We start from the raw sequence: 26,894 nt of genomic DNA, 5'->3' as shown, positions 1-26,894 counted from the left end.
GATGACTGGACACTTAGCATATTAGGCTTTTATGATACAGGATTGCTGCTGCAGACTGTGCCTTTGCTGTGCCTGTGTTGGCCAGAATGTACAATTGAACATGGAATGGGATCGAAACGACTCGAGGGGTTCCTGGTCACGCGTGTGATTGTCCTTCCCTGGAGGGCTCAGGAGCGTTTGCGTGGAGGGTGTATTCCTTTCTTTTTGACGTTGGGAAGCCGAGTCTCGGTCACGGCACTGCCGTCCTCGCCTCCGGGCCGGGCACCGCGCTGGCCTGTCCGGGGATAACCGGGGAGGAGACCGCTGTCCGAGGGAAGGTGGTCGCGCTGTTACCGGAAAACCGGACGTGCCCGCGTGGATGGCAGATGAGCACATACATGTCCAGGAAAGCACACGTTTACACGTGGACACGTGGGGCTTTAAGAAATGCTCTATTGTCTGATAAGCAAATAAGCAGACTGTCTCTCCCCTGAGGCACACTGCAGGCTGACTGTGACACAGCCGGGGGTGGGATTCTACGCATTTGTGTCCCTACAAACGGCACAGGATCCCGCCAGCTCTCCTGTGTGAGTTCTGCCGGCGTTGCTTAGAAACAGGGACCTTCTCCTGAGGGTTTTCTGCACATTGGCAACTAGTTATTGATTGTCTGTCTTGGTCTCTCTTCCCATACATACTGCATACTTTTTTTTTTCTTTTTGCATACTTCTCCTTTAAAGAAATCAATAATGTAGAGGCAATTAATAATGAAAAGCAGCCCTAGCTGGTTTGGCTCACGGGATAAAGCTTCAGCCGGTGGACCGAAGGGTCCCGGGTTCGATTCCAGTCAAGGGCACACGCCTGGGTTGTGGGCTCCATTCCTGGTAGGGGGCCTGCAGGAGGCAGCCTTTCAATGATTCTCTCTCATCATTGATGTTTCTATCTCCCTCTCCCTTCCTCTCTGAAGTCAATAAAGAATATATTTAAATATATACCTATATATAAGCTATTTGATCGTGACGGACTCAATGAGCATCCTGAAATGCATTTGTTTCCCTCCCCGGTGCAGGCAGGTCCTTGCCGAGGTGCCCCTGTGGCCGGCTGTTAAACCCTAGCGCAGCTGGGCTGTGACGATGTGGAGGAGCCATGGCCGGAGACGGGATGTGCGCCGGGGCCGTGCATGCCGTGAAGGAGGTGTGGGAGAGGAGGATCCAGATTCTCACCGAGGACCTGAAGCGCGAGAAGGAGTTCAAGCAGAAGTAGGCACCTCCCCTTTGTTCTCTGCGTGAGCGGAGACGCATGGCATCCGTGCAGAAAGAGCGTTGGTCACAGGCCTTCGTGCTGGATTTGGTAGAGATGTTTGTTCACGGAAAACACCACATGCCCAAAGCAGACACCCGACTCCACTGAGAGTGGCCGTGTGCTGGGGGCTCGGGAAACGCCAGGGTCTCCCTGGGAAAGCCGTGGTTCTCCCAGGTCCGTGGTCACAGGTGGCTCTTCGGCCCCTTGAGTGTGGCTCTTCCACAAAATACCACAGGCCCGAGGCCAGGCGCTTGCAAAACGCCAACTGTCTAGCAGAGCCGGCTGCTCTCGTCACCTCCCACTGCTCCCCGAAATGTGAGGGTGACTCCACCCCCAGGCCCCACAGCCGGGCACCGGAGAGGAGGGGAGGGAAGAATGGAAACTATTTCTATTTCCTTAGTGGCCAGAATTGGCTCCTGGGTACACCCCTCCTCCACCTGCCTTCTCGGGGATGAGGTTGTGTGATTGATTCAGACACGTTCAGGCTTACACCTGGGTCATGGCGGGGGGACGGGAGTGTGGACAGTTGACAAGAACAGGTGTTCTCCCAGCAAAGAGGAGGAAAGGGTTATTGATAAGCAGCTATAGGGTCTGATAACTGTCCCTAAAAGCAGATCTGCCTGGGGGAGGGGCCGTTCTCCCAGCCAAAGCCAGGAGAGATAACGCTGCTGCTGACAGGTACACTGTTGACTGTGTCTGCAATCCTCTCCACGTGCTGAAACAGCCTCCTCCGGGGAGCAAAGCCAGCTCTTAGTGCCTAAACAGGAAGTCAGCTCTTCCCTGCGGAGGGCCCGGGGCTGGAAGAGCAGCCACCGAGTCACACCCTCCAGCGTCCACCTTGTTGCTCAGCTGCGCGTGGCTGTCATTCCCGCAGTCACCCGCGGCCCCAAATAGAAACACCAGCTGCAGCCACGGGTCGGACTCTGGCCAGCGGGCAGTGCGCTCTGGCTCCTGCCGGCACCCATTGGCCACGGGTCCCGGGACACGGATCTGGCCATGAGGGGGTGGCCCAGTGACATCGTGAGCCCAATTAAACTGAGAGGCTCTGCTACGCAGGAAGAAGAGGGGTAGCGGATTCTGGGGGAACGATGAGCAGTCGCTGTCACCCAACGGTCCTATTATTTTCTCTGTTTTCAAGATGGGGAGCCCGGGGACGGGTGTCAGGCACTGGTCAGAGATCACGCTGCTAACACATGTGGAGCCGGTATTCACACTCAGCAGTCCGATGCCTGAGCATTCCCTCGACCCCAGGTCTTCCGTTCCCCTGGGCTGGCTTTGTCTGGAAAGAGCTGCTCTGATGAAACCCCTTATGGTTAGAGCGCACGATACTGACCAAGTAAACTTTGCCGAACTCTTTTATTTTTTTAATTCAATATATTTTATTGATTTTTTGCAGAGAGGAAAGGAGAGAGATAGAAACATCGATGAGAGAGAAACATTGATCAGCTGCCTCCTGCACACCCCCCAGTGGGGATGTGTCTGCAACCAAAGGCACATGCCCTGGACCGGAATCAAACCTGGGACCCTTCAGTCCTCTATCCACTGAGCAAAACCGGCCAGGCTGGTCAGTTGTTTGTGATGGGCCTTTCTTCATAGGAAAGTGGGCGCGATGGCTGCGTGGCGTCCGCTCTGGTCAGTGCAATGGGAGGTGAGGGTGGCCTGGCCTGGCCCGTGAGCTCAGGGCCTCCCTTCCCCCAGGCTCGTGCGGATCTGGGAGGAGCGGGTCAGCCTGACGAGGCTGAAGGAGAAGGTCACCAGGGAGAACGGCCGGGTGATTCTGAAGATCGAGCAGGAGGAGTGGAAGGTAAGCGCGGCAGGTAACAAACATTCAGCTGTGGGTCCGCGTTCTGCTTTCTGCAGGACAATGAGCCTGAGACTGTGTCATTAAGACTGGAGCTCGTTAAGAAATTCTAAGTTTAATAACATACCCAAAGGTATGAACAACTGAAAAGAAATATGACGTCACGGTTTTGTGTATGTGTGTGTGTGTCTGCAAAAACTCAATTTGCTTCTACTCTGCATAAACTTAAATCATTTGTAATATTTCTCCTAATCATTTTCATAAGTAATTTCTCATATTTAAAAAATAAAGGATGACCATCTGCCTAATGAAAAATCACATAGCTTTTCTGAAGCAGATAACTCAATTAAGTCTTCACAAAATGGAAATGTTTTTGTATATATTTTTATCAGGTCCACCAACTGTCATATAAACACACAGGCACACACCTGCGTGCACATACACAGCTCCCCTGCCTCCTCCCCCAAAAGTAACATAAAGCACTTGGAAAAACCACCCACTTTCCAAGATTCTCTTACAGATGCAGCCATCCACTACGACCCCGCCTCAGTGCGGCAGGCCCCGAGCGAAGGAAGAAACATCCTGTCTCTCCTTTCTCTCTCGTCAGACCCTTCCTTCCTCTCTCCTGAAGCTGAATCAGCTGCAGGAGTGGCAGCTGCACAGAACTGGTTTGCTGAAAATCCCTGAGTTCGTTGGAAGATTCCAGAACCTCCTTGTGTTAGATTTATCTCGAAACACGATCTCAGAGATACCCCGCGGGATAGGTAAGGACGAATGCTCTGATCCCCGGGCTGTCTAGTCTCATTAAGATTCCTGTCTCAAGCCGAGACCGGTTTGGCTCAATGGATAGAGCGTCGGCTTGGGGACTGAAAGGTTCCGGGTTCGATTCCGGTCAAGGGCATGTACCTTGGTTGCGGGCATATCCCCAGTGGGGGGTGTGCAAGAGGCAGCTGATCGATGACTCTCTCTCATCGATGTTTCTAACTCTCTATCTCTCTCCCTTCCTCTCTGTACAAAATCAATAAAATATATTAAAAAAAAAAAAAAAAAAAAAGATTCCTGTCTCAGGTGCCTGGCCCGGTAGCTCAGTTGCTTAGAGCAGTGGTCAGCAAACTACGGTTCGCGAGCCACATGCGGCTCTTTGGCCCCTTGAGTGTGGCTCTTCCACAAAATACCACACAGCCTGGGCGAGTCTATTTTGAAGAAGTGGCGTTAGAAGAAGTTTCAGTTTAAAAAAATGTGGCTCTCCAAAGAAATGTCAATCGTTGTCCTGTTGATATTTGGCTCTGCGGATGAATGAGTTTGCCGACCGCTGGGTTAGAGCATCATCCTGATATGCCAAGGTTGTGGGTTTGATCCCTGAATGAGTGCAGAGATAAGTGGGCCAACAAATCGATGTTTCTCTCCCTCTAAAATAAAAAAATTGTACATTAAAAAAAAAAAGTTTTTGTTTGATACACGGAATAAAGACCCCATTGTCCCATGCCCCGAGCCCCGAGCACGTGTTAAACATTCGGAGCCACATGGACGTTCTGCGGGGCCCTCGCTCCTGTGCTTTCTGAGGTGACTCAGGAGGAGGGATCCATGCAGAAGCGTCTCCTCAGAAATGTAACTGGATAGATTCGAAACCCAATATTCCTGGCCCAGTGATTCCCCTTGTAGGAGACAGCGAGAAGGCAAGAAAGGAAATTAGAAAGATCACTTAGCCCTGGCTGGTGTGGCTTGGTGGATAGAGCGTTGGCCTGCAGACTAAAGGGTCCTGGGTTTGATTCTGGTCAAGGGCACATGCCTGGGTTGCAGGCTCAGTCCCCACTAGGAGGCATGCAGGAAGCAGCCAATCAATGATTCTCTCTCATCAATGATGCTTCTATCTCTCTCCCTCTCCTTTCCACTCTGACATCAATAAAAAATATACTTTTTTTTTTTTAATAAAAAGGAAGACCACTTAAAGGAGAAAGGAAATCCCCAAAGTGAAAATTGGTCAGGATATAGTATAGATAAAACAGAATGAAAAAAATGTTTTTGCCTAAAGCACTGGTAAACCAGCCCCTTATCTGACAACTGTGAATGTAACAATATAAAACTGGCAGGTTCTTTTTTTTTTTTTAAAAAATATATTTTTGTTTATTTCAGAGAGGAAGGGAGAAGGAATGAGAAAAACATCAACGATGAGAGAGAATCATGGATCAGCTGCCTTCTGCACGCCCCCCACTGGAGATCGAGCCTGCAACCTGGGCATGTGCCCTGCCTGGGAATTGAACCCTGACCTCCTGGTTCATAGGTCGACGCTCAACCACAGAGCCACGCTGCTGGCGGGGCCTGGCTAGTTCCTAATGTGTCATACTTGCTAAGGAAACATTCTTGTCTACCCCCCTGGTCGCCGCTGCGCGTTCTTTTCGTAGGACTGCTTACGAGACTCCAGGAGCTGATTCTCAGTTACAACAAGATCAAGACTGTCCCCAAGGAGCTGGGCAGCTGTGCCGGGCTGGAGAAGCTGGAGCTGGCCGTCAACAGAGACATCTGCGAGCTGCCTCAGGAGGTCAGAGGGCAGTGCCGTGCCCAGTGCCAGCGGCCTGCTTCTCTCAGCGGGAGGGTCCTTAAAAGCAAGGCTCCCCATCTTATCCCAGGAAATAGGTGGTTAAAGCTGTTTCCCGCCATTTTAAGTAAAGGGCGTGTTTAAGTAAGGGAAACCTCTGCTTAGCATAAAAGACGCTCTGTTACTGTCACAGCACTGACATCCCTCACTGGCCAGACTCTGATGGCTTGAAGGCCAGAGTGAGTCTTATTTCTGTATCCTCTGCACAGCCTGGGATGTAGTTGATAATAAATGCTTATCGAGTGGAGTAATCGTCATCATGAAGCACAATGTGTTGAAAGAAAAAACCCTTTGGTAACTAGTTGGTTGTTATAGAGTGCCCAGGTTGTTTAAAAAAAAATTTTTTTTTTTATTGATTTCAGAGAGGAAAGGAGAGGGAGAGAAAGAAAGAACTAGAAACATCCATGATGAGAGAGAATCATGGATTGGCTGCCTCCTGCATGCCCCCTACTGGGGATCGAGCCCACAACTCTGACCTCCTGGTTCATAGGTGGACGCTCAACCACCGAGCCACACCCGCTGGCTCACACAAACATATTTATGCTGATGTAAAAACAATTTCTTTATACTCTGTTCTGAGCCATTTAAAATTTGTAAAAGTCTGACGACAGATTTTGAAAAAGTGTCTTATTCATGGCTTAAGCTCTAAAGCTGGAGAGACACCAGTTACTAGATGGAGCATTTCTTATCCTAGATGGCTTCACACCCATTGGGAGCATTAAATGTTGTTTTTGCTTGCCCAGCTGGTGTGGCTCAGTGGTTGAACGTCGACCCATGAACCAGGAGGTCATGTTCTATTCCCGGTCGGGGCACACGCCCAGATTGTGGGCTCGATCCTCAGTGTGGGGCGTGCAGGAGGCAGCCTGATCCACGATTCTTGCTCATCATTGATGTTTCTATTCCTCACTCTTCTTTGAAATCTATAAAAATATTAAAAGGTATTAAATATACATATATGGAATGACTCAACAGTGAATTCTGTGCCTGAGATGCCATATCTAAAGCATCAGCACAAAGAGGAGGGTTCCATTAGAAATCATTTTGAATTTGAGCGTTTCCATACCAATCTCCACTCCTGGACGAGGGGAAAGCGTGCTTACTGTGAGGAAGGAGACGTCTCTCCCGCAGGCTGCAGGCCTGGGTCTGGGCTACTGGGAAGAGCCTTCTCCTGGGTAGACGAGCTCTCTGTGGGAGCGTGTTTCCTGTGCTGGAGGTCCTTAGCTTTGCTTTGGTGCCACGGGAGAGCGGGCCCACGCCTCGGGGAGCAGTCACGGAGCTCCCTCGCGCGTGTGCCCAGTTCGTTCCTCACTGGGGCCCCCACGCTTGCCTCTGCAGCTCAGCCGCCTGACGAAGCTCACCCACCTGGACCTGAGCATGAACAGCTTCACCGCCGTCCCTCCTGCCGTGCTGAGCATGCCCGCCCTCGAGTGGCTGGACCTGGGGAGCAACCAGCTCCAGCAGCTCCCTGATGCCATCGAGAGGTACGGCCAACAGCGTCCAGTACACCGGGTTTCAGGGAGGAGGGAGAGGGAGAGGGAGAGAAACATCCATGAGGAGAGAGAGTCATGGATCGGCCTCCTGCCCGCCCCCTACTGGGGACCGAGCCCACAACTGGGGCATGTGCCCTGACCGGGAATTGAACAGTGAGCAAAACTGGCTATCTGGCTTCCACAATGTGACAAGAGCATGCCGAAATGGTGATAATACTGCGTAGTGTATGCCACACACTTCTGTGCACTTTACGAATGGACGGGCGAGGAGGCTGGATCGCTCAAGGTCATAGGAAGTGTGCAATCGGGGATTTGAACCCAGGCCGCCTGGCCCCCGTCTGTGGTGTTAACCACATGCACGCTTCCCTTGCCCTCTGAGCACATTAGCGATGTCTGACTTTCTGTTTCGGATTCGGTCCCATCTTTAAGGGATGCTATGAGAACAGTGAGGGCCTAGAGCACACTGATCTCATTGCCACCTCTGCACCGGGCGCGGCCCTGTACAATGAACCCCCCAGGCCGTCCGCCTGGTAAGCAGAGGCGGGGCGAGCTCCCTCGATGGGCGTGCTGGCCGGTGGAGGTGCTGAAGGAGGGGACACGGCTGTGATGGCTCAGTTCCTAAGAACCAGGGTCCACACTGTGTGTGACGGACTCCTTTCACCCCTCAGGATGCAGAGCCTGCACACGCTGTGGCTGCAGCGGAACGAGATCGCCTGCCTGCCCGAGTCCATCAGCCGCTTGCAGAGCCTGGGCACGCTGGTCCTCTCCAACAACAGGCTGCAGGACATCCCGGCGTGCATGGGAGAGATGCCCGGCCTGAGGTGAGGCGTCCCCGCACCCAACAGACACTCCCTCTCTGGCCGCGGAACAGAGCCACACAGAGAAATCACACAGACCCGAGTTCTCCTTCGGTGAATACAGGCATTTCAAAGATGTGTCCAGCTCAGAAACTCTAATTTATAACAGGATTCAGATAATACCGGGTCCGTAAAACGAAAGCAGTGCTGGGATTTACCATCACCAAGGAATGCCCTATATTCTTAGTATGTTTTTATTGACTTCTAAGGAGAGGAAGGATGAGGGAGAGAGTAACATTGATGAGAAACATCATCAATGGGCTGCCTCCTGCACGCCCCGTTCTGGGGATCAAGCCCACAACCCAGGCCTGCGTCCTAACCAGAATAAAACCAGGATCTCTTGGTTTCTGGGTCAACACTCAACCACTGAGCACAACAGCCAGGCAAGGAACGCCCTCTGTTGGTGACATTTTCATGAAAATCATCTCAGTTCGTTACTCTTAAAATTCCTTTAGTATCTTCCTCCTAAAATTCAACTTCTTGGCAGTGAACGTGAGAATTCATGACAAATCCCACATTTGTAACAAAACCATTCACTCATTCATTCATTCATCTGTGTGGCGACTACTAAGGCGTGTACCAGATGGTGAAGTTACGATGATAAAAAGCCACAGGCAGGTCTATAAAGTACGCATACTTTAAATTTATTGCGTTCATTGTACAGACGGCCCTGGACATTATGGTGGTGCAGAAGTGACGTGTGTAATAAGTCACATGAGCTCCGTGGCACTTTGTTATATAGCAGGCTTGTTAGGTGGCCTGGCCCACGTGCAGGCCGATGGGAGTGTTCTGACATGTGTCAGGGAGGCCAGCTGAAGCCATCTTATCCGATGGCTTCGGTGAATTTCATGCATTTCCGGCTTGCTTTCAAGTTACAGCAGGCCTTCCGGGACATAACCCCATTGTCGGGTCGAGGAGCATCTGTGTGTTCGAGATGCATTAGACATGCCATTGGCAGTTCTACTGCTCCACACTGAATCTGTGCTGCTTGCTTTTATTTATTTTAAAATGTTTTTATTGATCTTAGAGAGGGAGAGGGAAAGAGAAAGGGAAAGACTGATGAGAGATACTTGCATCAGCTGCCTCCGGCATGCCCCCTCCTGGGCATGAGCCCTGACCAGTCGAACCCGTAACCTCTCATGCACTGAAGGACACCCAGCCAAGTCGCACCCGGCAGGACTAACAGTTGCATTTACAAGCTCTGGAAATCAGTCTTCTTCTAGGAAAGAAACCGAAAGATTCTCAGGATATATCACATCCCACGGAGACGTTCAGTTTTTGGAACCATCTAGAAAGAGTCCTTTAGAACATGATCATGCGGTGTCTCCGGGGAAGGAAGAGCACCCTCCACGGCACCTGTAAACCTGTTTTTGGCATCTGCTAGGTTTGTCAACTTCAGAGACAACCCGCTGCGACTGGCCGTGACCCTGCCCCCCGCGGAGAGCGCCGAGGAGGAGGGCGAGCAGGAGCTGTTCGGCCTGCAGTTCATGCGCGCCTACATCCAGGAGGCCCGGAGACAAGCAGGGGCGCGGCTGGAGCCCGACGCAGGTTTGGGATTTCCTTTCCTTCCGCTGGAGGAGGCTTGTGTGCGTGAACTCCTTTGTGGGTTTCTTCTGTCTTTTTAAGACGTGTTTTTATTGACTTTAGAGGGAGAGGAAGGAAGAGGGACAAATGGAAGCATCGATGGGGGCGAAACACATCCATCAGCTGGACCCGCGGGCTCTGCAGGTGAGGAACCGCTGGGTGCAGGTCCCACACCAGTCAGGATGCGAAGGGAAAGGAACAGCGTTGGGGAAAGCAGTGATTGACCCACGGCTGGCATACTGAAGGGCAATCTTTACTTCCCATGGAGTACGAGGTACCCGTGTCAGAAACACAAATGGGCCACAGACTGTGTGATTGTGTGTGTGTGTGTGTGTGTGTGTGTGTAAAGGTTTTATGAAACTTAAGTGATTATGCCTCCTATAACGTAATCACTTATTTCTGTGCATGAGCTGTTGAATGGTACAAATTGGATGATATAATGTAACTGAGCATTGTCTGACCCAGTGTATCAGGTTAGTTATTGAGTGATGTATTATCTTCATTTATATTTCCTTGAATGGGGGAGGAGGGCATGAGTAACTAACTTAAAATATAATCAAACTACCTTACTTACTAGTATTTTGCATGCAACTTATAACAAGAGAAAAAGGTTGTAACTTAAACAGTCAATACAACCAAGTCTGCTTATTACTTAAAATGATAATAAGCTTCAGAACTAGCACTATTTAGAACAGTTAGTAATGAGTATTAACTGTGCTCCAACTGTTCTAAACATTTTACATTCATAATCTCATCTTATGTTCACAACAACCTTTCGAGGTAGGCTTTATTATTGTCGTCACCCCCATTTTAAAAGGAAATTGAGCCCTGACTGGTTTGGCTCAGTGGATAGAGCATCAGCCTGTGGACTAAAGGGTTCCAGGCTTGATTCCAGTCAAGGGCATGTACCATGGTTGTGGGCACATTCCTAGTAGGGGGTGTGCAGGAAGCAGCTGATGGATGTTTCTAGCTCTCTATCCCTCTCCCTTCCTCTCTGTAAAAAAATTGGTAATATATATATATAATTTTTTTTTTAAGGAAATTGAGGCACAAAGAGATTAAGTAGCTTGCCCCAGGTCATACAGCTGAGAGGTGGTAGGCTTGGGATTTGAACCCAGGCAGTTTCACAACACGTGAGATTAAAATAAAATAGAAAAGTCAGGAATTATAAATAGGCTATTTAATTTACAATTCATGTGACCATAGACCTATAAAAAAGTTACCTAAGAGTATCATTAATGCAAAACTAGTAATTCTGAATCTTTGTCTTGGCAAACATGCCACGATTAACACATCTGTTTACAAAGAAAGGCAGAATTACTCAAGGATGAGATGTGAAAATCAGTCCCACCATGTCTGGCTTAATGTGGCTGTGCACAGAAACGCTGAGTTAAGCGGGGCTGTGTGTGCTGTTTAGTTCACGACCTAATTCTCACCGCACCCCCAATTATTTTCCTAAACCAGAGAGAACACACTTATATTTGCATTTACACATGTAAAAGTAGCCTGTTAAAAGATGTGAGATAATTAACCTCCAAACTTATTTGCACATTTCGACTTAATTTGTGCAGTGGGCTTCTCAGTGTCTTTTTGGAAGTTCTAACTGCATAATACCCAACAGAATGAAATACCTTTTTCTTCCCCTGGAGAACATCGCTTTGGCTTTGGAGTTTGCTTGAACAAATTCTGATCACATAAAAACACAGGTCTGACCCTGACCATCTGAAGGTGAACTTACTGATTATAAATAGCTCTGAATTTGTTTGCAAAGGAAAAAAGCCTAACTGACGATTCTTTCCAGATCTGTGTGTGGGAAAAACCCCACACAGAGGCCAAATGCTCAGGCTGGCTTGTTAGAAACCGACAACTGATTATTACGTCTTGAACTTGAGAAATGAAAAGGGCTAAATAAAACCAAAGGAAAATGCGTTTCCAAAATTCATGTGACTGGAAAGTGACTGTGCTAGTCCCATGGCAACCTGTTGTGTGTGTTTCAGATGCTGGAGCCAACTGTGCAACCTCTCCTCCCACCTCTACAGAATTCTCCTCTGCAGACCCCTCCTCTGCAGACTCCGCCTCTCCAGACCCCGCCCCTGCAGACCCCTCATCTGCAGGCCCCTCCTCTGCAGACCCCAACTCTCCACACCCCGCCCCTACAGACCCTGTCCCTGCAGACCCCGCCCCTGCAGACCCCTCTTCTGCAGACCCCGATGGCTGACAGGACCAGGAGCCTGCTGAAGTGACTTTGGTGAATTCTCTGGAGCCTGGACTCCTCTCAAGTAAAAAACAGAGCTATTACCAAAGTGCAATGAGGCACAATGTTTTTTAAAGTTCTTGTTACCTAAATATAATGAGGCACAACGTTTTTTAAAGTCCATGTTACCTGCTATAAATGGTATTTCCATGAGTATAAAAACACAGTGGGAGGCCTTATTTGGTGGAAGACAGATGGCGTCCAGCTCCTTTTCCGTCAGGCAGTGGTGTCGGCGGCCGGAGCCTGGGCCGGCAAGGCGGTGAGCAGCACATTCTCCAGGGACACGGCGGGGTCCGTGTAGCGCTGCAGCGTGGCCCGGAAGCCCCTCCGCTGGAGGTACTGCAGGCGGCCCTGGTCGATCAGCAGCTTGCACAGGCGCCCCAGCCGCTCCTTCTCCGCCCCGGGGAGACCCCTGCAGGGAGCACACGGCGAGGCCAGGCCGGTCAGTTTGCACAGAGCGCTTTGGTGGCTCCTGCTCCGGGAAGCCCAGCCCTGAGCGCCGAGTGCCTGCTCCCCAGGCAGCTCCCTATGACCACATGGAAACTCAGTCTGTTAACGTAGGGCCGGACACGTCTGCGTGAGCGAACGTTGGCAGCGTTCGTCTGAGAGCAGAGACGGTAGCAGACCCGCCCGGAGCTGTCCAGCTGGTCACTCACCCGGGCCACGGCCCCGCGCGGTCCTCCGGGCCTCTGTGTCCCCCGCCGTCATGCTCCTCGCCGTCCTCGCTCTCGTCCTCTCTCGTCCCGGGGACGCTGGAGGCCGCCACAGCCGCCGTCCGCATCCCACACGTCGCCCAGCTGCTCATGCGCTGGAAATAGTGGAACTCCCGGGCGCCCAGGCCCTGCGCCCGGAAGTAGTCCTGGCCCACATAGTGTCTCCAGTCGCACCGGTGGTGACAGCACAGCGCCACCACGATGCCAGCCACCGGGGCCCCGGCCGCCGCCGCGCCGCTGTCACCGCCGGCCTTGGCCGCGGCGTCCAGGCTTCCGTCTGCTTTATCGTTCCTGATGCGTTTGGCTGAAGGCTCTTCGCTCCCTTCCTCACGGCTGGCGCCATACGTTTCCACCAGACAGCGTAATGCAAGATCTGCAAACACAGCCCCGCCCACGGCCGCGTCTTTCCCATGATCCTTTCACGTCGAGGGGGCACGATGGCTTTTAAAACCCCCAGCCAGAAGCAGCCGCCTGCTTAGCTGTCCCCCAGCGACCAGTCTCTTCTGAATGGTCAGCTTTGTTCGGAGTTGCTCTTTTCTCATTATCGTCTCCCTTTCTTGAATGATCTTTTCTGCGTAGAGTCTACTTCCCAGTAGCACTGTCTGAAGCTTAAGATCTAGTTTGCAAAACCGTTCAGTCCAAAGACTGGGACTGACCTCAGGCCTCCTGCCCTGGCTGAGGAAAGGCCTGAGCAAATTCATCTCCCTACACTGACCAGCCACGGAGCTTTGCATCTCAAGAAAAGCCACAGAGAGACACGAAGAGGCAGGTGTCCGTGCAGGCTGGCGGAGGGGCCAGTCCTGAAAGGAGAGATGGAGGGAAGACGCAGAGGGAGAACCGGGAAGGAAGAGAGCCTCCGGGAGAAGCACGCCATTCAAGAAGGGAGCAGGAGCGCCCATGTATGATCTCACATGACCTCACCCTGGAGCGCCCATGTCTGATCTCACATGACCTCACCCGGGGCCATGAGCAGCTGAGCAGGCGGCCCTCTGTCTGCTCGCCCACGGGGCCAGTGCTACCGTGCAGACCACCGAGCTGTGGCCACGTGACAGGAACATGGAGGGACCCCTGAAATAGCAGGGCCATGCGCTAGGACCTCAAAAGATGCAGACGTGATGGGTGTGCATGCTTACCTGTGGCCGCTCCACACAGGTGCTTTCCGATTCCCACCACGGGCAGCTTCTCCCTGCTCAGCACGGGAATCCTGTCTGCAGTGGAGAGAAAGGAGAACTCAGTCAGCCCCCTTGTGGGCTAAGGCCTGACGGGGCCTCCCAAGCAGAGAACTAAGTAGAGTCTGAATTTTAGGGCTGAGAGCGACTCCAACAAACACTCGCACTTGGTGGTTCAGGAATGAGGCTCCAGGACGCAGCGGCTGGAGGAGGGGCACGGGGCTGAGGGCGAGCAGCGTGGCAGCCGCCTGCCCAGGCCTGGCCTCGCCCCTGCAGGGTGTCATGTGTGGCTGGACTCCCAAGCAACCCGAGTTGGGAACGTCTGTGATGAATGGCCGACAACAGAAAGCTATGCAACTCACTCAGACACAGGTGCTGGATGTCAATCTGAAGTCTCTGAAACACTGCATTTTCCTTTCTGTGTTTGCCATCTACCTGCACAAACAGAACATTATTATAACCGAGGCTTTTTGATGTTTCAGAAAAAGCTTTATGAAAACAAATCAGTGCTATTTGTTTTCAAAATCCAGAGCAAAACCCCCTCTAGGAGACACGCCCCGTTTACGAGGAAGTGCGCGCACATCGGGGGCAGGGCGCGCCGGCCGCTCACCTTGAACCTCGTGGGCACCTTCTCTACGAGGATGAAGTGGACTTCTTCGGCATCTTTTAAGGCAATATCAACCCAGTGAGACAATTTCCCCTTTCCTGCTCCAAACTCAACAAAGCATCTTCTTGGGCCAAGTAACTTTAATTTCTCAATGTTACCTAAAATAGAAGCCTGCAAACCTCTCGAGATTATTTTATAAACGAGAGCAAACACATCCGGCTCAAGTGGGAAAAACAGCGGGAGGAATGCTACAGAAGGCGGCGAGGTCACAGGGAAGATGTGTGTGTGGCTTTAAATAGTCTTCTCTTGCTTTGTTTGTAAACATTTAACACGCAGTGCTCAGACCCACAGTCAGGCAGACGTCTGTAAGATTTTGGAGCGGGAGGGTTCCTCCCGGAAAGGCAGGCCGAGAGAAAGCTCGTTAGTAGCTATGCTCGGAAGGAACAGAGTGTTAGCTGCTGACAGACCAGAGCGTGTTCAGATCAGCGTGGCCTGCACGTACCTGCTGCTTCAGGTGTTTGGTGGCAGAGTCCCCATTGTTAGGGTCATTAAGGGCATCATGCAATGCTGGGTGGGACATAATTTGATCTTTAAGTGTAGAGTTCAAACCTGTGCCAAACGCAAGCACAAGAGCTTAAGCAACCAAACGGAAACCACGGGGCTCTGGACAGCGCTGGGCAAATCCTGAGCCACTGGTGCCGTTCCCGGACCACCTGACTGTTCTCACAATGCTTGAACTCGCAACGTTAGGCAGACTTACCCTCACTTACTTTTTTCAACTTCTTAATTAGAATTTCCAACTGCTCTTCAGGGAGAGAAGAAATTGGAACCTATATACAAAAAAAGAGGAGTGAGCTGATCACCAAGAATATCGATTCTATAGGAAAATGCATTCTAAGTTTTAAAAAATTAACTTTTTCCAAACAAAAATTGGAACGCAGCTTATTCAACGTGGAGACAGCTTATAAATATTGTTTAAAAGTAAAAAGTCAAGTACTTACTAACTGTTCAGGTATTTCTGTTTCGTCTTTTAGGCCTGCATTAATATCTTGAATAAAAAAGTCCTTAATAAAAAAAACAAAAAAACACACATAAAAATCATTAGCTTTGGTACGGAGGATTCACCACAGGAGAGAACAGAACAAAGACCTCTGTGCTCACGGATCTCCTAGTGAGTGGTTCCGTGAGTATCTGTAGTCTGAGAAAGTCATCAGAAACTAATTGTCTATGAGCGTCTTAACCTCGCTACAGCGCGGACTGAGGGCTGTGTCAGTTCTGTTTACAGCGTTAAAGCAAAAACCAAGCATCAGCTATACCTGTGGCTGCTGATCAGACAGGAAGCATGACCAACACCAGAGATAAGATACTGATGTTTCAACAATTTAGGTCTGATTTCTTCCACCTAAAATACTAATGAAAATAGATAATCATTCTCTCTGGGAAGCCTTTCTTGGTCTCTTGGACTTAATTTTAATTTTTACATAAATGTGTGTTATCACATGCGCACTCTTTCCGTTGACCTTATTACGATACCCGTTCTTTACAGCTTACTTACCAGTTTCAAATAAGCCCCTTGGGAACTATTAATTGGAATAACCCTAGGAGGCACTAAGGGCGTATTTTTGAATAAATGCATTGTGAAATTATTCTCTGAACTACACTCTGCTTGCATAAAATCCTATTATCTGCACGAGGACTCAGTCGGACGCAGAGCTGGCCTTCACACCTGCAAACGCAGTGACTGCATTCAAGCCTTGGCGACGAGGGTTCAATGTTCACATCTGTAATCTACTGCGCCTGCACCAACATCACACAGCACACGCTCACCATTCAGCTTTACTCATCAGCTACTTACAGGTTTTGGCTTCTCTCTTGAGTTGCATTTTTTCAAGTGCTTTGCTAACTGATCTTCGTACACGGTGCTACATTTGAAGAGAAAATTATTTAAAATAAGACTTGTGACAATTACTGTTTCCGGCACAGAAAAAACCCTTATCTGACCCCGTACTTACTGTTTCGGATCTAAAGGACACAGGATTCTTTTTCGAGCATTTTCTTCCTAGTAAAAAAAAGGATATATTTATTTGAATCAAATATCAAATGCATTGCTTACAGGTATTAGCTTTGCCTTTGGTGTAATCCCGAAACAAAGCAAAGGCTCCTAAGTGGCCATTAATAAAACATGGGCACAGTGAGGTCACAGGGTTCAACAATCAGTGTCCGGTGTAGCTCGCTTACGTACACGTGAGCAAACACTGCTTTGGACAACGAGGCTCTGCAGCTTCAAACAGGTTATAAAGAAGGCCTGCGTATGAAACTGAATCTATGAGAGCACCGACGAAAACACGCGCTATTAGTGTAGGCACCACTGAGAGACAAAAAATACCGCCAATTTAAGCTGTGATGTCATCGATTTCAGGATACATTCTGATTTCAGAGATGTTCAAAGATAGGGTCTTAGGAACGATGCATCAGGACATTTTAACCATTTGTTAGGTGGCCAAATTCTACAGACGAGCAGAGTCACCCCCTATTTGTTCCTAAGTCACGGAAGGAACTATATGCACTAGGAACATTCAAAGGAAATTAGTGTGGGCAACGCTAGCCAACATTCCCTGGGATCCGAGGGGACAGGGCAGTGCTCGGAGGCCTGGTTCTCAGCTCCAGCTAGGGGAACACCTGTTACATTTTCAACAATAAAGATTAAAAAAAAAAATGAGCAGTCACAGAACAGCACCGCACAGGGAATAGAGTCCTAACAGTGTCATAACCACTAAGTGGCCAGCTGGGTGCTGGCGTTATGGGGAGGGAGGGGGTGTCACCTCTTAAGTTATATGAATGTCTAATCACTTTTGTATACCTGAAACTAACAGAATATTGAGTGTTAACTGCAACCAAAAAAATAAAAATAAAACTCTGCCCCTCAAGGAGCTGGCGGGGGAGTGGGGGCATCCTTGGGGTGAGCCCGGGTGTCCGCGCGGACTGTTAATTTCCGGGATTGGAAATTGGGGCGCGGTGGGGGGGTGTCACTTCGTCAACACTACGCTGTTCACCTCAAACCACTACAAACTGATACCGAACGTCAACTGTCACCGGAAATGAAGACAAAACCTTCCCTCCGCCTCCCCAGCAAAGCAGGCGTAACGGGCTTTCAAGTTGTGCTTCTTTCAGAAGCTCCGGCCGCACTGGCGGAGGAGGCGGTGGACCACGGGCCCCAGCGGGAGCGGCTCCCGGAGGGCGGCGGAGTGAAAAGGCAGAAAACCCGGGACACTGAGTCCGAACTCGGGGCGAGAGGGGAGGGGCGGGGCCGGGGAGCTACCGCACCTCCGCGGCGCCGGCGTGTTCGCCGCAGAACCTCCTGCCGGCGGCCGCCACCATCCTGCAGAACCTCTTCTTCTTCGCCACGTAGAACCCGCAGCGACCTTCGGCGGGGAAGCCGGTCGCGTGCGGAGCCGGCGCAGGGGCCGCCATAGTTCAAGGCCAGCGGCGAGCGAAGGGAGGGACAGTGGTCGGCTCCCTGCGGGAACCTTTCCCTTATCAAAGATGGCCGCCTCGGACCCGCCACGCCGGTGGACGCCGGGACTTCCGCTCGGCCAGCCCCGCCCCCTTGCCGACCGGAAGGAGGGGACGGTGGCCGGCGAGGTCCAACCCGCCTGCAGCTTCCGGCTATTCCTAAGCCCCGCCCCCTCAGCGGAAGTCGAGCGCCAAACTCAAACCTGAGCGGGACCGGACGCCGCCGAGGCGGGTGCCGGAGCCCGGCCTGTGGACGCGGCGCGCGGCGGCGGGACAGCGGTCCAGCATGAGCCAGGTCCTGTTCCAGGAGCTCGTCCCGCTGCAGGTGAAGTGCAGAGACTGCGAGGAGAGGTGAGCCCGCGGTCCCCGCTGCCTGCGGGCGGCGGTTGGGGTCGGCCGGGGGGAAGATGGCGGCTCGGGCCGGTGGGCTGCGGCGGGCGGCGGGGTGTCGGGCCGGCGGCCCCGGGACGCGGGGTCGGGGGACTCAGCGGGGACGCGGGGCCCCCCGTCTCGCCGGGTGGCCGTTGCCGAGGACGCGCAGGGAGGCGGGGCGGGAGGCGGGGGCCGCCCCAGGGGGTGCGGGGCGGGAGGGAGAGCCCGGGCCGCTTTGACAGGTGGGACAGGGGCCCGGCTGCTGGCGCCGGGGCTCGGGCCGTGGCTCCCGGTCTTGGGGTTCTGTCAGAAGTCCATTTGAGCTTCGCCTTCAGAACAGCCAATTTTTCCAGCTGTATCGCCCATTCCCATTTATGACACTTTTTTAAGTGACTAAAATCGGCTGGAAACCATTGGGGCCAACCAGAAAGTCCAGGCACTCATGTAAAGGTCGCCGACGGGCCGAACGCCTGGCCCCGCGCAGGGGCCGCAGGGGCGGGTAGACAGCCCCGGGGGGTAGGAATCAAGACCCATCGCCGGGCAAACGCAAGGACAGCTTTCATATAGAGAGGTTGGGCCAGAAATCAGGTAATGGAATTCCCCCTCCTTTTTTTTTTTTTTTTTTTTTTTTTTAAAGTATTTTTGTTGATTTCAGAGAGGAAGGGAGAGGGAGAAGGAGATAGAAACTAATGATGAAAATCACTGATCAGCTGCCTCCTGCTCGCCCCCCCAGTGGGGATGGAGCCCGCAGGTCGGGCCTGTGCCCTGACCAGGAATCCAAGGGTGACCTCACGGTTCATAGATGGAAGCTCAACTACTGAGCCATGCCACCCCCCTCGCCCCCTTTGTTGATTTTATCGGGGTTACCTTGGCTGATAAAATCACGTAGGTTTCAGGTGTACAGTTCTGCGTTTTGTATTGTGTTCACCGGCCCACGTCAAGTCTCCTTCCATCCCCGCATGCACACCCCCCTTTACTCTCCTTAAACTCCCTCCCCCCCCCAAGATGTTGTCTTGGTTCCACCACTCATCAGGCGTCTCCCGGCTTCTCATGTGTAACACTGGTGTAACATGCCTGCCAGGTGACTGTTAGGAGGGCAGGCGTGAACATGTGGCATGGAAAAGAGGCAGTGATTTACTGGGGAGTGGGAAACTAGTATGTAGTTCAGTGCGGCCCAGAACCCGCTGGCAGGCCGGGCGGCTGCGGATGGAGGTGTGCGGGCTCTTTCTGCCCGTCGTTCTCTCCCGCTGCCCCAGTGCGGCCCCTGTGGCTGCGGACAGTTGAATTGGAACTGATCCAGCCGGATGTGCGTGGAGTGAAATGCGCACTGGACTTCGAAGGCTCTCTGAAAAAGAGGGGTGTAGACTATCTCGGCTTTCCTGCTGATTATGTATATTAAGATGGCGATACTTGGGGTCTGTTGGGTTAAAGGTGACTCTGGAAAACGTGAAATTATTATGTGGCTCATATTCGCGGCCTCCATTCTCTCTCGATCAGACACAGCACCGTTCTAGAATGAATATAGAAAGATGAAAGGTTCCAGCATCGGAGCTCCTAGCTCTTCTCCATCTCATTGTGTTGTTGAGCAGAAAATGTTAACGGCCACAGCTGAAGGCCTTTGTAAAGCGAAGGGCTTACTGGGCCATTGCTGGGCATGAAGCCTCCACTGCCAGCAGCAGACCACGGGGAAAGCCGTGCTGGCGTGGGCGAGTGTTCACATGCACCTCGCGCGTGTGTGTGTGTGTGTGTGTGTGTGTGTGTGTGTGTTGGGGAGACTGGGGTAAGTTGCTTTAAGAGGGTTTACACTGGCTTAGATAAAGGGATGGGCGAAGGTGAAGCGGCTGGTTCTGGGCTGGGGGCGGAGTCCCGAAGGCGGTGTCTCTGCTGAGGGTTCGGTGTGGGCCGCAGAGGGGAGTTCATGTGTGAACCATAAGCAGAAGCTCCTGGGGTTGGATGGTGCCAGGTTGTTCTCTGCCAATCGCAGAAATGGCCACCTGGAAGTTAGCCCGAAATCCCACAGCTATTAACTGGTTAATTGCTCCTGTCTGCTGCTCTCACTCTCCGCCTCTCATTTACTAGTAATTGAGAATATCTCCGAATTTAAGACACCCTTTCACTCTCCTGTTTAGAAAGAAGCCTTCCTATCCATGGCAGAGGTCAGCAAACTAGCTCCCAGGGCCAGTGCCCACTGCCCGTTGTGTGAGTGAAGCCTTCCTTTCATTGGAGCACAGCCATTCCAATCTGTTAGGAACCCCCTGTGGCTGCTTTTAGCTACGAGGGCAGAGATGAGTAATGGTGGCAGAGACCTGTGGCCTGCAGAGACCTGTCTGGCCCCTGACAGGAAAAGTTTGCTGATCCCTGACCTACGGGAAAACAGTGCTGACTCTCTAGTCAAGTGTTCAAGGCCCGTTCAGCTCAACACATAGATTTATGAGTGCCCACTGCGCACCAGGAACTGTCCGAGGTGCTGGAGCAGAAAGCTCCTGCCTCCGCACTTCCAGCCCCAGCAGCAGCAGAAACCCCGGTTTTCCTCCTGGTCCTCGGGAACCCGGTTTTCCTCCTGGTCCTCGGGAACCCGAGCTCCATAGGGAGCCACTCTCCGGGGAGAGGCAGCCCGCCCGGGCTCAGGTTCAGCAGGGCCACATTGGCTTGAAATCCCTTCGTTTTGTACAGGCTTGTTGTCGGGTTCGTTTGTTCACTAATGTCTCTGTGCCCATCTGTAAATCGGTGTAAAAGTACCTGCCTCATGGAGTATTATGAATTTGAAATGAATTAGAACAAGCAGTGCCTGTAGCATAGTACGCATTCCCTCAACGTTACCTGTTATTAACGTGTGATTAATGCGTGAGGTTTACAGATTACTGACGTCATGGGGAAGGAGGCAGTCCCGTTAGAGGTGGCACTGCTCGGAGACCTGTCTGGAGGGAAGTGGTGAAAATGTTGACGCCCGTGATTTGACACCAACCCGCTTTTTCATTCTTGTTTCCTGAGCTCCGCCCTCCCACGTGGCAGTCACACTAGACTACTCGTTACCCTCCGAGTGCAGCCCATTCTCTCAGCCCTGCCTCTCGTCCCGCTCCCCTCGGCCTCCAGTGCCTCTGCCTTCTTAACTGTCAAGGTCGGTCTTAAATCCCGGCCACATAAGGCTCTGTTCAAGGCTGCCCGAGGTGAGATTAATTGACCTTATTTCTTGGATAACGTGATGTCGGAAAAACCAGAGTGCTGGTTTGGGCTCCGCAGTGTGACCTTCACCAGGTGTAGAGCTGCCCTCAGGCCCTCCCTGGAAGGACAGATGGCATTGGCTAAGGTGGCTGCTGTCAGCTAAGGCGGAGTATCCCAGGGCTGGCAGGGGCTCAGCAGTGTGGGCACGCAGCCAGTGGGCCTCTCCGCTTCCCTCTCTGGGCGCCCACAACACAATCAGAAGCAAACCTGGGGTCAGGCCATTGAATCGGGTCTCTGTGAGGACATGGACATGTTTGTTTCGGTTTGTAACCCTAGCACCCAGCGCAGTACCTGGCTTAGGGTGCCTTTCAATCGTTTGAGTCGAGAGCTGAAGGCCACAGCTTCTGGGCGGGAGAGGTGGGCTGGAATCCAGGTCTGCTGATGCCAGGTTTACCTACCTGACCAGGAAGGTGTTTTGTAGATGTCTGCATTGCTCAGAATGTGGCGTCTGTTCTGAGAAATAGCATGTTTATTGAGGTTTTATTGGTTTGTTTTATAATGTTCCTATGGCATTAGCCATTACAATCGGTAAAACAGGATTTCAGATTTCAGACAGTGTACCCCCTGAAGCAGAGATTTTTCTAGGAGACACTTGGGGAGGCTGGGGGAGTTCGGTACACACGGGGAATAGCTTTAGTCCGGGCCTTTCCTCCTCTTCTCTCCCAACATCTGATGCATGTGAGCACTGGGAACACGTGTAACAAGCACTGATATGATTGTGCTTTCCTCACACATTTGGAGTCGGGAAGGTTCTCTCCTCCCCAGCCCCTAGGACGCTTAATTTAAGTGGAATTGGAGTAGTAATCTGATCTGCTTTACTTGTACTGTTCCAAATACTAGCAAAACAGAAACAACATTCCGTGGGTTTAAAGATAATTCTTCCTACTTGCTTTTTCTGTAGCGCACAGGAAGTGGTGGGCTGTTCGAAAGCTTTCAAACACTCCTTTAGAAGGATAACTTAATACTGAACAAATTGTTTCTTTCCCTTTCCATGTCATTTATTTAATTCTAGCACAGTAGTTTGAGAACCACTTTTGTAGAGATGGTTTTTTGCCAATATTTTCCCAGTTATTTAAATATCTTTGTTCAATTTGGTTAATGTTTATGAGCACCCTTATTTATATGCCTCTGGTCAGTACTGGGTGCGGTATAGGGTGCGGTACAGAATGTGGGAACTCCGATTTCTTCCTTTTAGGCCTCGAGTGCCTCTAGACATGAGGCTCTTTGGCCCCTGGAGTGTTTAGCAGAGGCCAGCTGAGGAGGACCCTGATTAGGTTAATAGCAATGTGCCTACCTCTAGAGTTTAAGTTTAAAAAATGTGGCTCTCAAAAGAAATTTCAGTCGTTGTGCTGTTGATATTTGGCTCTGTGGACTAATGAGTGTGCCCACCACTGCTCTAGAATAAGATAGGTGGTAACCTGTTGGTGTACTTGTGTGCATATACCGCATGGAGTATATTGAACAGAGGTACTTTGTGGATCTGAAAAAATAACATTTTTTTGTGTGTGAGGGGAGGGAATATGTTATCCTAGTCCTTGACTCAACATTCCAGTATCTTAATATTACATCACATTTTAAGTTTTTCAAATGGAATCTCAGAAATCATTTGATTATTTGAATTGCTAATTGTTTTAATGTGAAAAGTTATTAAATTGGTGGTTTATCTTTCAGCAGATGCTGTTTCAGAATCAGGATAGTAGGTTACGGTCCAGGCTAGTCCTAGGCTTCCCCTTCCTTTCCCTCTCACTCCTCCTGACAACCCCGGTTCACAGGAGAGACACACTTAGCTCAGGTTAATGGCCTGATTCCTGCCTCCTGGTGGGAGAATAGGACGTGAGTGACTAACCCAGGTGCCTCCCCGACACCTCACAGCGGGAACACCTGGGGAAGGCCTGCAGCGGGGCTGGGAGGTGGGGTCCCTGTGCTGTGACTGCTTCTGACGCCGGGCTTGTGTCTTCACACAGGAGAGTCAGCGTTAGAGTGAGCATTGAGCTGCACGCGGTGTCTAATCCGGTCCACAGGAAGGTGGGTGTTCACTTCGCTTTTGAACTCTGATAATTGGTTACATTGCAGAGAATTGTTTTCGTTGTTTAAGAATGTGAGATCTTTTTTTTACACCTGTTTTGCTTTTAATTTGGGGCCATTTTGTAACTTGCAGGTGCGGAGTGGTAGGATGTACTACGATCACTGAGAGACTATTATATCACGTATTTCTAAAGCTCAGGAGAAGGGAGGCTGGAGGCTGGGCCCTGAGGCTTGCCCAGGACACTTATGATGCTAGAACAGCTATTGCTACCCTAGCGGGTTTCATGGTGTGCGTGCTCACCAGGGCACAGATCATCTCCGCAGGGAGAGTTCTTAAACCTTCCCTTGGTCTTTTGAAGAGCGGCATTTGGAGCATCGGTCCTCTGTGGTCCTCAGACGGGTACAGACGGCTGGGCTGAGAAGTCGGGCATGGTTTTCTCCACCCCGGCTTTCTCTAAAACAGCCGGGGACCGGGAGTGCTGGCAGCAGCCGCAGTTTTGAACAGTATCTTGGGGTGGATCAGGAAGTACAGCAGTTGCAGTTGCTTAAAAAACAGGGCATCCTGGCAGAGCAAACGCCTGGGCTGCTGGTTTTGGGACGAGGTCATCCATGTTATTCCTGTGCGTGCCGGGACCTCTTCGTGTTCTCGCTCTCCTCAGGGCCCTAACAGTCCTCAGTAGCCACAAGCAGTTTCATGTCAGGTGGAACCTGACCCTGAGCCCAGTGCTGTTTCGTTATTGTCTCCTTCGTCATCTCGTCCTCTGCCTGTTTTCCTTACCCCGTGCCCCCTGAGCCGGGATGCCGGGTACTTCTGCCAGCCTGGGCTGCTGGGCCGAGCTGGCGCACGGTGAGCTTGGTCTGGAAGCAGGTCTGGTGAAAGTGCTGGCGCCCTGAACCGAGGCAGGCGGTTCCCATGGGCCATCTGGAGCGGGAGGGCCGCGGGCCACCCGACACCGCCCTCTGCCCGAGGGACAGATGCTCCTTCCCAGGGTGGACGGTTGTGATTTGTGCTCATGTGAGCGCGCCACTTTTGAAATACCAGACAGTTAACTTGCAGGAAACTGGAAGTGTAGTTCATTATGGCATAGGCGGTGGTAAAGAATGTTTTTGCCATTGTGTCCTAGTGCAGCAAGGGCTGGGGCTGAATTTTCCCAAGGCTCTGCCAGGAGGACATCCCTACACTTAAAACTCCTAGCACCTGCTTCACTTCCTTCCCCTCTATTTCTCCCCTCACCGCACCCCATGGCGCTCTCAGGGCAGAATCCCCCCCTGTGAAGACGGAGGTCTGTGAGACTAGGAGAGCCAGCGCTCCGGGGAGCAGAGCCAGCTGAAGCTCCATGCGGGTGCATTGATGTGGGTGATCTCACCTTTCACTCACAGCCACGGCTACTAAACACATTAAAATCTCTTTCTTTTAGGATTTAGTTATCCGTCTGACTGATGACACTGACCCATTTTTCCTCTATAACCTTGTTATATCTGAGGAGGATTTTCAGAGGTAACCAGATTTACTTCTCTGATCTTTTATTTAATCTAGGGATAAGTAAGCTTTTAAGTTCTATGAATGCATTGGTATAATACTATTCTCTTTGAAACATACATGCCTATTGGGAACATTCAGGTATTTTGGGAACACTGGACTATTTATACTCTAATTACTCAGAATGTTTTGGGGAAAATAAGTATTTCATAGATTATTAGAGTTCTGCTTACAATGGCTCAGAAATTTGGATCTTTAGCTAAATTTATTGACCTTTTCCCTCTCACTGAATGAATATTATAAAACTTTAAGTTTCCTAGTTTATTAAATCTTGATTATGCATGGTTAGTAAAGAAAAAAAATTATCTTCCAGGGTGTTAATTATAATAAAAGATAGTAGTTGAATTTTCTAAAAATACCTTTTCCTGTTTTCTGTGTAGTTTAAAATTCCAGCAAGGTCTTCTGGTAGACTTTTTAGCTTTCCCGCAGAAATTTATAGATCTGCTGCAGCAGTGCACGCAGGAGCATGCCCAGGAGGTCCCCAGGTGAGTGTCCGCACCCGCCCTGGGCCAGTGTTCTCTGTGTGTGACAGGTGTCCGCACCCGCTCTGGGCCAGGACGAGCCGCCGGCCCCCTGTTCTGTGTGTGACAGGTGTCCCTGTTCGTCTTAAAAACGGGGTTCCAGGGCTCCAAGAAATCTTAAATTTATTGATCTCACGATTAAAATCAGAAATATTTACTTTTAATTTTCATTATCTGAAATATTTAATAGCATCAAGTGTATGTGTTTATAACGAGCGTGGAAAAGGAGAGAATGAGTGGTGTGTGGGGGTGCTGGGGCCTGATCCTTTCACTGTGAAGGTCTCCAGCCTTTATCTGCTGCTGCTGCTTGGTGGTTGTTGATCAAATCAGTTATGTCAGCAGAGACTACAAAATTATGCTTTCTAATCCGATTCTCTCTACATTTATTGGATATAATTTATTTATGATCAAGAACTTACCCTCATCAATTAGGGTGATTTGATTACTCTGAAAAGTCATACAATAAAGGATAAATGCTTAATTCTTTTAAATTGTCAATTTTTAGAGTATGAAGTTGTTACTCTAGTTCTTTTTGTGGTTTCAGTTTGTTTTTTTAGTTCTTCGCTTTTTCTCCTCTGTCTTTCATCGTGAAATCATGGGCATTCATATATTCATTATGTTTCAGTCAGTCATTTTTCTTAGCCAAGTTACATGTTTTACTGTTGATACCAGTTTACCACATTTTACCGTTGGGAGTCTTTCATATTGGCCCCTAGGATTTCAGTGTGCCCGTTTCCTGATCCTTCTAATCACTGATGTCCGCTGGGTATGGGACGGGGTGCAGTGGGGGGTGGCTCAGCGGGAGAGTTTCCCTGTGTTCACCGTGTGCTAACGTGGCCCTTCGCTTCCCAAGGTTTCTGCTGCAGCTGGTGTCGCCAGCAGCTGTGTTGGACAGCTCTCCTGTCCTCCTCAATGTGATAGAGACAAATCCTTTCAAGCATCTTACACACCTCTCCCTAAAACTTTTACCCGGCAGTGATGTGGAGATAAAGAAGTTTCTAGCAGGCTGTTTGAAATGTAGCAAGGTAAGATTTGAATTCAAGGTATTCTTTTAAAATAGCTACCCAAGGACTTGGATAAAGCACTGAAGAGCTTTGTTGCTTTTAGTTTTGTTTTCTGAATAAGAGGTCCAGAAAATTTTTGTAACATATAATGAGTTTGTTTTTCACTTACTCAAGGTTCAAAGATAGAACTGGACCAGGACCTGAGAAAGTGAGGTTCCAGGGTTTTACTACTTTTCTGCCGTCTTGGGCAGGTCACTTAAACTCTGGGGTCATGGTTTCGTCAGCTTATCGATACGTGCGGGCACATCTAGCCCGCCTTAAATGGAATGAAATAAAGTAAGTGCCCTG

At 50.6% G+C, this 26,894-nt stretch overlaps 3 protein-coding genes across 8 annotated transcripts in view; 2 read left to right on the top strand and 1 right to left on the bottom strand.

Annotated features, from left to right (window-relative positions):
- LRRC39 (leucine rich repeat containing 39) overlaps positions 1-11,906 on the top strand; it is a 12,485-nt gene extending 579 nt beyond the window's left edge. The window contains exons 2-10 of the mRNA XM_084865381.1: positions 1,046-1,235; positions 2,977-3,082; positions 3,687-3,843; positions 5,482-5,618; positions 7,011-7,156; positions 7,834-7,986; positions 9,407-9,570; positions 9,670-9,750; positions 11,604-11,906. Coding sequence (XP_084721507.1) covers positions 1,123-1,235; positions 2,977-3,082; positions 3,687-3,843; positions 5,482-5,618; positions 7,011-7,156; positions 7,834-7,986; positions 9,407-9,570; positions 9,670-9,750; positions 11,604-11,824 — 1,278 coding nt within the window. The 5' untranslated portion in view covers positions 1,046-1,122 and the 3' untranslated portion in view covers positions 11,825-11,906. The remainder of the gene's footprint in view (positions 1-1,045; positions 1,236-2,976; positions 3,083-3,686; positions 3,844-5,481; positions 5,619-7,010; positions 7,157-7,833; positions 7,987-9,406; positions 9,571-9,669; positions 9,751-11,603) is intronic.
- Positions 11,907-12,076: 170 nt separating this feature from the next.
- Positions 12,077-17,918, bottom strand: TRMT13 (tRNA methyltransferase 13 homolog; the record flags this gene model as incomplete). 6 transcript variants are annotated; one of them, XM_084865364.1, is made up of 11 exons in its annotated part: positions 17,674-17,914; positions 16,362-16,408; positions 16,205-16,271; positions 15,351-15,413; positions 15,110-15,179; positions 14,852-14,916; positions 14,353-14,520; positions 14,105-14,177; positions 13,707-13,781; positions 12,517-12,946; positions 12,077-12,272 (listed from the first exon to the last, which is right to left on the bottom strand). In XM_084865364.1, exons 1-11 carry the CDS (start codon positions 17,818-17,820, stop codon positions 12,077-12,079), a joined length of 1,401 nt encoding a protein of 466 aa, XP_084721490.1. In that variant the 5' UTR covers positions 17,821-17,914. The 6 variants fall into 6 exon arrangements, with proteins under 6 accessions (XP_084721490.1, XP_084721489.1, XP_084721491.1 ...); XM_084865363.1 differs by having other exon boundaries at positions 14,852-14,958; positions 17,674-17,913; XM_084865365.1 differs by lacking the exon at positions 15,351-15,413 and having other exon boundaries at positions 14,852-14,958.
- Positions 17,919-18,034: 116 nt separating this feature from the next.
- The window catches only part of SASS6 (SAS-6 centriolar assembly protein), a 22,755-nt gene continuing 13,895 nt past the window's right edge, over positions 18,035-26,894 (top strand). Inside the window, exons 1-5 of the mRNA XM_084865360.1 lie at positions 18,035-18,213; positions 23,421-23,481; positions 24,900-24,979; positions 25,402-25,506; positions 26,396-26,567. Of these exons, the coding sequence (XP_084721486.1) occupies positions 18,149-18,213; positions 23,421-23,481; positions 24,900-24,979; positions 25,402-25,506; positions 26,396-26,567 (483 nt within the window). The 5' untranslated portion in view covers positions 18,035-18,148. The remainder of the gene's footprint in view (positions 18,214-23,420; positions 23,482-24,899; positions 24,980-25,401; positions 25,507-26,395; positions 26,568-26,894) is intronic.

This window comes from Pipistrellus hanaki (genome assembly GCF_964339955.1).
Source record: "Pipistrellus hanaki genome assembly, chromosome: 18".
Lineage (NCBI taxonomy): Eukaryota > Metazoa > Chordata > Mammalia > Chiroptera > Vespertilionidae > Pipistrellus > Pipistrellus hanaki.
Note: the sequence above shows the minus strand (reverse complement) of the source record. Positions and strands in the feature narration are given on the sequence as shown.